This window comes from Nothoprocta perdicaria, unplaced genomic scaffold (genome assembly GCF_003342845.1).
Source record: "Nothoprocta perdicaria isolate Ctin4 unplaced genomic scaffold, notPer1 scaffold_204, whole genome shotgun sequence".
Classification (NCBI taxonomy): Eukaryota; Metazoa; Chordata; class Aves; order Tinamiformes; family Tinamidae; genus Nothoprocta; species Nothoprocta perdicaria.
Genome location: NW_020455250.1, coordinates 1,184,025 through 1,193,658, shown reverse-complemented (window position 1 = coordinate 1,193,658; position 9,634 = coordinate 1,184,025). Strand labels below are relative to the sequence as shown.

The following is a 9,634-nucleotide window of genomic DNA, read 5'->3' as shown; positions in this document are numbered from 1 at the left end:
GTGTCCCTAGGGCTGAGGGGACAGGCTGGCCATGTCCCTAGGGCCGCCTGTAGCCTTGCTCTGTGACTAAGGAGGTCACTGCAGGTTTCCATTCCCTGTGGCACCGCCTGTGAGAAGGGACAACTCATGGAGACGCTGGGAAGACACATTCACAGGTATCCACAAGGCTTTTGAGGATGCACCAAGGAGTGCAGGAGAGGCACCCAACAGCTTTAGCAACAAGCCAACCCCTTTAGCGCTCCCGGGGAAGGTTACGTGGCGCCCGGCTGCCTTACGGGTAGCGGTGCAGATTGCGGCATGTTCCCCCTTGGTCCTGGCAAGTGCCCAGAGCAGCGGAGCCCCGGCCTGTGGCACCAGCCGTGTCCGGGAGGGCCTCAGCCCGCAGCCGGGTTCCCGCCGCCTCCGCACGGCTCCTCGGCTCTAAGAGCCGCCGCCATCGCGCTGGGCTCCTTGGCGGCTCGGCCTGCAGGGCAGCGCCCTCGGCGGCCGCTCACCTGGAGGAGGGTCAGGCACCCGCTCGGCCACCGCTCCCTCTCCCGTCCCACCCTCAGCACCCAAGTGCTGCTGCTTTCCGGAGGGGCCCCGCATTCCGTGAGGGCCCCAAGAGGCCTGGCCATGGGAGAGCTGCGCTGCCCCACAGGGACAGCTCAATGGGCCCCGCAGAGCCCTCCCTCGGGCGGCAGCAGGCAGGCTGCGAGGAAGGGCTCCAGGCGCCTTTAATCCTGGTGAAGAGTTAAAGCCTAAAGCTATAGCGGGGCTGGGGCACCCACGTCTCCATGTCTCGTGCTCCTGGAACATCCTTCCGTCGGCCTTCCCGGGAAGCAGCCTTCCCTCGAGGCGCCCTCCTCACGTGCACTTTTCTCTTCCTGCCCCGGGCACAGGCTCAGCCTTTCTGGAGCCCCTCGGGTTACGGACACACACGAGTTCACAGCTTCACTTCAAAAGGGTTTTTCTTTTTTTAATTTAGAAATGCAGTTATATACATAGAACAATTAAATTAAACTTTGTACAAATATTAAAATACTATCTTCACACCCACTGCAATGTACAGGATACCGGAAAAAAATATATATAAAATAAAGCAAAATAAAACTGATTGAGTGACATCCTGCACAGCATCAATTATGGTTTTGTTTTTAAAACCCAGATATATATGGAGTACCATTCTGCAAATAATTCCATAGTGGTGCAATTCAGGGTTAAAAAAAAAAAAAAAAACGCACAAAAGAAAGAGCCAAACAGGGAGGAAAAGAAAAGAAAAAGGAAAAGGAAAAGAAGATTAATGCACTGAAGGCAACCGAGCTCCCGCTGCGCGCGTGCCCGCCGCCTCGCGGAGGGCTCAGCCTGTTTCCTTGCTCTGAAGCAGGCGAGGCCGGCCGAGCTCGGACCCAAGGCACCCCCGGCGCTGCTCCGAGGCCGCCGTGCCCGCTTGCCCGCAGTGCCAGGGCCTGTTTCCATACATACGCTCGCATCCATGCGGCGGGACGCGCTCGGAGCGGCGCCCGGCGGGGAAGGGGAAGCCGCCTGCAGAAGCTGGGGGTGCGGATAACCGGGAGAGCGGCTCTTGCTGACGGGGGCTCCGCTCCTGCCTCAAGACACTCCCTGGCATTGAGCCTGCTCCGAGGAGCCTCTTGGTGCTTTCCAAAGCCTTTCAGCGCAATCCAGCAAGGCTGGCTGGGATAAAGCTCCTCTGCAAGAAAGGTGCTGGCGTGGAGCGAGCCGAACCCACCATCCTCGGGCCAGGGCCGCACGGGCTGGGCTGAGGCTGGTGTGTGAGGAGGAGGGATGGGATTTTTCGCATTTAATTACAGGAAACAAAGGGAAAACTGCCGGGTATCCAGATGCAGCAGGAAGGCAGATTTTAATGCAAGTGCCTTGAGAGCAGCCAGGCCGGGTTTCACAAAGGCGCCGGGAAGGAGCGGGGCTGCCGGGGCTCTCCCTCGTGCCCTTACCCATCCCGCAGCCACCTCCTGTTCCAGGTGAGTCCCAGCGGCTGCTCCTCCCTCACCCACGGGCCTGACTCGGATCATCTACCCGGGAAAAGCTCTGTTCCCGCCCCAGGCAGGCAGGATGTATTTATTCCTCACACACCTGACTTCCCTAGATGCTGAAATACCAAACAAACGCACTAAGCTCTGCTCCTTCCCAAGTTAACAGAGTTCTGCACCTTGGTGACAACTTCACAGGCTCCATGCTGCAAAAAATGCCCCTCTTTCCGGCTTCATTTTTCTTAACCACTTCTTTGCTGGTTGAGATGCAGCACTTGAAGAGACCGGACCAGATTTAACAGCAGATGGAGAAACAGCATTTGCCCCCTGCATGGCCTCAAGTTGAGGCCATACCAAAGCCCTGGGTAAAATGACAGGGAATTTTCAAACTGCACAGAATCCCTGAAATTGGCCAAACTGGACTTACCAAATCTTTTTGTTAGCCTAAGATATGAGCAACAGGGAAGGAAACTCAAAATACTGTGTTTTTCATCTAATAACGTCCCTCTAAAACAAGCCCAGGGAAGACAGCACTTCCATCCACCAGCATGTGCACATCTGCCCCAGCTCTCCCCAAATTAACAGTGCCCAGGAAGAGGAGCAGCCGGCAGGAGGCCGAGCCCGGTTCCAGGATCCAAGCCCCAGCCTGGCCACCTTTGGAAAAGCGCCGGTCACGCTGTGCAGCCGGCGCCGCAGCAGCCCCTTCCCGAGCTGCAGTGCAGAGGGCCCGTCCCCCTGGGTGCTACCGCGCGCCACGGAAGGCCAGGACGTTTCCCTCCCTTCCCAGCTGGGAATTGGGCAGCTTCTCGCAGGGCGAGCACTGCCTCGGGGCAGCTTGGAGGACACACGCCTCGCAAGAAGCCTCCTCATCAGCTGGAGCAGGTTCCGGGGAACACCGTTTCCGGGGAACACCGTTCCCAGACCATCCCACTGACCCCTGCAGCTACCACCATGGTTTTGTTTGGCTCACCCATCCCACACGCACTAGGTTCCTGCACTGAGATCCTGTTAACAGCAGCCGCGACACTCAGCCCTGCCACGGGTGATGTAGGGTGAGGGGATGTTCTTCTTCTTGGACTTTTTTTTCTCTCTAACCGAACTTCCTGAAAACAGTCTTTAATATTCTTGTTCTGGAATAAGTTGTGGTATCCTCTGGCAGCAGCATCCAAGCGTGGCCAGCCTTCCTGCACAGCTACAGCGCCCAGGCAGCACTGCAGATTTTACGGAGCCCTGTGCCCCCCGGCATGGGGAAGAGCCCTCCCGCGGCGGCCGGGGCCCGTCCGCTGCAGACCCGGACGGCGCGAAGCGAGGAAGCTGCTCTGGCCATGGGAGCCGACGGCAGCTGCCCGGGACGCAGCTGCTCAGGTACCCGGCGTGACTGGCAAGGTCATTTCTCTTCACTGCACGCGGGCATTTTTATCCTGATAGCGTCAAGCAAAAGCTACCACGTGATGACCTCCCAAAGCGTTGCCTCTGCCTGAGGCCTGCGCAGGAGGAACCCAGGCACAACAGGCTCGGTACGTGGGGAAGCCCTGGCAGCCCCACAACGTGCAGGACAGGGCCACGCAGCAGCGCCCAGGCCCCATGGCTGCGTGAACGGCTCCAACTCGCTGTTAACACGGACCACCTTAAAGGAAAGTTTCCAGCTGCTCCGGGCTGGCTTAGGAAAGGCTCCTTTCTGGGCCCTGCTGACCAGTGGCCACCATGGCTATCCAACACCCTCGGAGCAGGAGCTGCTCGAGCAGCAGACCAGAGCCGAACGAGTGCCTTGCCCAAGCAGAGCCCCAGGCTCCAGCAGAGCCAAGGGCTGTGCTGCTGGGGAAGGAAGGGCAGCCCAGTGACACGTTCAGGAGGAGGCTCCTGCAGAGGCAGCTGCTCTGCTGCCCCAGCAGCTACCGAGGGGGCAGAGGGCCTTCCCAAACACCGGGCCTGTCTGCCCTCGGCGCTCCAGCAAACTCCCACAGATTGTTATTGCACAGCTCCGTGATCAGCCAGCCCATCTCATTCCAGGCACTTCCAGACATCGCCAGTTGCCCTGTAACCCACATCCCTCCTAAACTCAGGTCCAGTCCTATTTGCCCTGCCCTAAAGAGGATGCTGGAAGAAGAGCGTATAGAATATACATATGTGTATATAAACTGTCTGCACCCAATGAGCAAGCAGATTTAGCCCCTGCTCGCTGGGCAGCAGAAGGGCTAGAGAGGCTGAGAAGCTGCGACAAGCCGGTGTGAGGAGGAGAAAGGCACAAGAGAAGAGCAGCTCTCCAGAGACTGCTGCAAAACATCTGGCTGGGGGAAGAGGAGAGCTCAAATCCACCACGTCCCTTGAGCCCCTTGCAGATGGAATGGGGAAGCCAGCACGGCACCAACCCCGCTGGTGCTCCCAGGAGGCGACCTGAAAACGTCCTTTGGATCTTCAGCTGGAGATCTCCGCTTGGAGGCATCCGGGGCACGGCTTGCAAGGACGGGAAGGCTGCACAGGAAGCTGCTGTCCCGAGAGCAGGGGGAGAGCGAGGAACCCAATGAGGAGAAGGCTACACAAGTGCAGCAGGCCTCATGCTTCCTTCAATAAGGGAATATCTGCATAGGAAAAAGCAGGGAAAAAAAAAAGTCAAACTTCATACAATCCAACACACAAAAAACACTGTTGAAAGCAACATAGGCTCCCATGTCTTGATGCTCAGGCTACCACTGCAAGGTAGCCTGAGCATCCTTCCTGCTGCAAGGGGCCACCTGCTCCTGCAAAAGAAGTGTAAGAGTCTCTTATGAGGGTCTCATTGAGCCCTCCTCGTGCAGGTCACGTACCATCTGTGTATTCCTCCGAGGAAGTGAGTGATAAAAGGCTCTGTATGTCACTGCTTTCTGAGTCTTGGGCCTCTTTGTGCATAGGTCTACTACTAGACATGCCAGCTACCCAGGACGAGGTAGCGGCCTGATGCACGAGAACAGTCTCGGAGCGTTGAGAGCCACTGGCTTCACAGAGTCCAGAGTGTCCTGGGGCTTCATCCTCTCTGTCAAAGCTACTGCCAGCGCCCTGGTCCTGCTGCTGCATCTCCCTGGCTCCGTTCTGCCCGGCTCCCTCCGAGAGCACGATCTGCACGCGGGAATCCGAAGGCGGGACGCAGCTGCCCGTGCTGCCGTACACCGCTTCCTCGTAGGACGGCAGGGCCACCTGGACACCATCCACCATGATAGAGACCTGATCCCCAGACACGCCTTGGTCTCGCCTCAAAAAGACACAGAGGAAAAGAAAAAGTCACATTGAGGGGTTTTGTTTCAGAGAATATATATTTATAAACACACACACGCACATTAGGAACCCCAGTAACCACCTGCCTCTGCCTCAGCATCCCTCTAATGCTCAGCAGTTACTCACTTACAGGAGACCAGAAGAACCACCTGGGTGGTGTTTTACCAAGCTCCTATTACAAGCCAGCACAGCCCTGCAGCTCTGCTGCGAGTTGTCATAAACACGAGCAAGGGTGTAATTCAAGGGCCTGACAGATTTATCTGCAAGGGCTGATGTCTCACAGATCAAGAGCCACCTGCAGAGCTAAATCTGACAAGGATCGTGAGTCAGAGCTCTCTGGTGCCACAGCATGCAGCCGAAGAGCACTCTGATAACCAGATTTGAGTTGGATACCCCTGGGCTTTGCAACACCCCGCACTGCCTGCTCTGCCACCTCTGCAGCTGGAGAGGGCCTCTGGCAGAGGTGGGGCAGGCGGCTCTTAAATCACCCCACTGTGAATCCACCCAGGCGCATGAGTCAGAGGACTAGGATTCATTTTTTTCTTGCCCATAATGGCTTGGACTTCTGCAGAAAAGGACTGAGCCCAGGGTGCCACTTCTCAATCCTTCCAGCTGCTGGACAGACCAACTTGTCCTTCTGCTTAAGGAGCACCAGTGGCTGGGGCCAAAGAGTGAGGAGTGGACCAGTGACACTGTTCACCTCAGACAGCAACAGTGTTAGAGCCAAGTCCCTCCACTCTTCTACAAACCCAGGCCAGGAGGATTGCATCCCTTCAGCAGGGAACTACAGCAGATTTGCACATCCAGTTAACAATTCTGGCAGAATTCATGATCGCAGGATCCAACAAACAGACTGGGAGAGACACATAAATACCTGGACACTCCGACAGGGATAACAACTTTATACATTTGAGGCCAAGGCAAAAGGGAAGAAACCAACTCATGGAAAAACCTCATGGCACTGCAGCCCACAGTCCTTCAGTCCTGCCAGGCCCTGGGGAGAGGGGTCCCTGAGATGTGCAACGTGGCAATGCTGGGCAGGGTGTTCACACACACAGATGCCTTGGGGCTGGCAAGTCAAAAGGGAGGTGGGGCCAGAGCATCTGTGTAACCCAGAGCACTCTCAGCTTTGTGTTTGGAAATGCACAAAAACTGGAAGATCCAAGTGTCATGCAGAGGGACAGGTGTCTTTCTAAGGCCTAAACCAAACACCTTACTGGGTTTCTGCTGCAGAGAAATGGGCCACCTGTGAGCCCCTCCGACCTGCGGCTAGACTCACCTGCTGTGATGGAATGACTTCAGCTTGGGCTGCAGCAAAACAAAGAGCACAACTAAGAGAAGAATGAGGGCGACGGAGCTCGCTGTGGAGGCCACTATGGAGAGCGTGGGCACTCCGATCGCCGGGGGAGAGTCCTTTTCTACAAGCAGAGAGGAACGAAAGTTAGGAAGAGCTACTCCCTTAAATCACACCCATAGGGAAGGAGAAAAAATCATCCTGTCTGCTCTTGGGACTCGGGTGAATGTGAGAAAAGACAAGTTTCCTAATAGTCAAGGCAGAGAGAATCTCCTCTAGAGGACAGAGAGATTGACCCAACTCCTCTCCTCTCCAGCTACAAAGGGGAATCAAGACAAGGTTTTTCTTCAGAAGAACCACAGAAGCAGCACAAAGGCAGGCAATGGAGGCAGGCCATGGGGGCTTACAGAGGTGGGAAGGTGATAAGGGTCACGTTAGACATAGATCTTGCTGAGCAACAGCTAAAAAATGTCCTGATGTCATCAGCAAGGGACAATAAGCAGGATATTTTAGGTCAAACAATAGGAAAAGTTCTATATAATGGGTTTTCTTGGCTAATGGAACCGTCTTGCAAAGGAAGGGGTGGAAATCTCCACCTGGCTTGCTGTGTCAAAGGTGCAACAACCCCTCAGTTTTCTCACAAACACATATCCCAGGGAACAGAGAGGGATGCCAAGATGTTGCTCCAGGATGTTAAGTTTACACATGTTACATGTGCCTGTCCTGCCCACATTCCTCCTTCCTACCCTTCCTGTGTAGTCTCCTGTCCCTCAGCTGTGTGGTACGACTGTGCCTGAACGCATCTCCTCTTTCCCTCTAGCCTCCCTGCTCCCTGTCAGAGGGAGCTACTAGTTAAACCTCAGCTCTCCGTTGCCCTCATCACTTACTGCAAAGCCTGGACTGCGACAGTGTCTTTGGAGCAGGACAGGATGTCCCAGTGGTCACAGAACTGCAGTGAGCAGCAAGAAGGGCTTGAAAAGGTTGAGGGGTATTATTATTATTATTATTATTATTATTATTATTTTCCCCTCCTTGTTTCCTTCTGATTATACTAGCACATTTTACATTTTGATTTACGTGACTTAATCCCAGCATGTATATCTTGCTGACTCAGCATGACTGAGCAAATAGACTACACCAACAGGTCAAAGCAAAAGTCTGGAGGTGCAGGAGCTCTCTCCTTATCCACTACACATGCTTTTAAAATCAGAAGAGCCCTGGATAATTAAGAGTTGTATGACAAACATTTTCCCCTCAAACTTTTTTACTGTGTCCTGCTAGAGGAATTCCTGTTCAGCTGGGAGACATCCACAAAACAAAAGCTGTCTGCTCCCATTTAGAAAGCAGCAGAAACCATTTGTCAGCAACATCCTTTTCTTCCAGCCTACAGAAAAGCAGACCCACTGAGCTCAGTGCTGGGGCACTGAGGCCAGCAGTTTAATCTGTTTGCAAGTAAGAAGATGAGCTCCACATTCTCCCTCACAGCAGCACGTGTTGACAAAAAGGGGCACCAATGAGCAGAAGCAAAAATGGACAGGATACAAATTGCTTAAGTTAGGGCCTCCCCCAACTCTAAAGCCAGAGCTGACAAAAAGAAGGGACCCCAAAAATTCTAAATTGCCCCCTTTGCACTCCTTCCCATGGGATGCCTTCCTGCAAAGGATGGTGGGCTTGCAGCAGAAGAGACATTTTTAATAGAGACCTCTGTGGTTGTTAGCTGCCTTTACTAAACTGCTGCAGCAAGGGGGTACAGGACCACAGAGGCTGCCTATCTGCTGCACCTCAGCAAAACAGTGCCTCAGTGCTTGTGGAGGAGCTGCAAAGCAGAGGTGAGGGCAGCCCTGAGAGCCCCAGTGGTGTCTCCAGCACTCACCCGGGCTGAGCCTGCAGCTGACTTCCATGGCCGGGTTCCACTGCCCATTCTTACAGGTCAGGTATTTGTAGTCCCCCTTCAGCATGTAGCCTTCACCACACAGGTACTCTATGACGCTGCCTGAAACTAGCGGGTCGTTGCAGGGACTCGGGTGGCACTTGTAGCCTCCATTCTCAGGCTGCGGCGGCTGTGGACAGTCTGGAAAAAAGGAGAAGGTGATGTCTGTGATGGCTCCAAGGAAGGTGTCTTTTGCACAACTGCTCTTCTGAAGAGGCTGCACAGAGCCACACTTCCACCTCCCAACAGCCACTTCCACACATTAAGAAGAAACTACCACGAACAAGCAGATTATGACACAGAGAACATTGCTCAGCTCCATCTGATACATTTTTGTGACACTTGTTGTCCCAGTAGATGTAGATCTCCCAGTGCAGACAGCAGGCATCGAGATGGTTATATTTAGGGCCACGCACATTCATTACAACAGGGACTCTGCACCAGAGAGGCCCAGAACATCCTTAGTGCTATCTTTTCCCCACAGCTGTTGTGCTAGAGGCTCTTGATTAGGTCCAAGCCAGGAAAAGGGGTGGAACCTTCTCTTACAGGAATGAGGGAGGCAGCCCCTCAATGTACTGTGTGTGCAATGCCAGGGTACAGAACTGTCCCATAACTTACCCTAGAAAGCCACTAGATCACCGATTTTAGGTGTTTTACATAGCTACTCCACAACAGCATGGGAAACGGCTTTGTTGCAACCAAGTTTTCTGTTTTAAAATGCCATTAGTTACGTTAAAATGACATTTCTAAAATCACTGTTGGTTTTTTTCCCCATGAAGTCTCACGTGCTGAAGGCCTCACATTTCTCCTCACCTCTTCCCTATCCTGCCAAACAGACACAATACAGCAATTCAGCCAGTCAGCATCTTCAGCAGGGACACAGTGTTTGTCGCAGTGATGACCAAAATGCATCTTGCAAACAGTTCAGCTAGGTAACTAGATGTTCAGTTTTTATTTTTTTCTCCTGACATAACTGATGACATTTTTAATATATCTACATATTTACTGATACAATTTTTTTGTTTTGTTTTTAAAGCTTTCTTTAGGAGAAAGACATTTTTAGGTGACCAAGGCAGACCTGTCCTTGCAGGTTGCAGGCAAGTCAGAGAAATTTCTTACAGAAGTATTCAAAAGCCATTCAATTAAAAATAACAACCCCCAAATGAGGAAACT

The 9,634-nt window shown here is 53.5% G+C and overlaps 1 protein-coding gene across 1 annotated transcript in view; it reads right to left on the bottom strand.

The window, feature by feature from the left end:
* Positions 1-3,925: 3,925 nt before the first annotated feature.
* Positions 3,926-9,634, bottom strand: part of SUSD6 (sushi domain containing 6) — a 66,533-nt gene continuing 60,824 nt past the window's right edge. Inside the window, exons 5-8 of the mRNA XM_026038211.1 lie at positions 8,405-8,602; positions 6,517-6,655; positions 4,793-5,214; positions 3,926-4,567 (exon numbers count right to left, since the gene is read on the bottom strand). Coding sequence (XP_025893996.1) covers positions 4,542-4,567; positions 4,793-5,214; positions 6,517-6,655; positions 8,405-8,602 — 785 coding nt within the window. The 3' untranslated portion in view covers positions 3,926-4,541. The remainder of the gene's footprint in view (positions 4,568-4,792; positions 5,215-6,516; positions 6,656-8,404; positions 8,603-9,634) is intronic.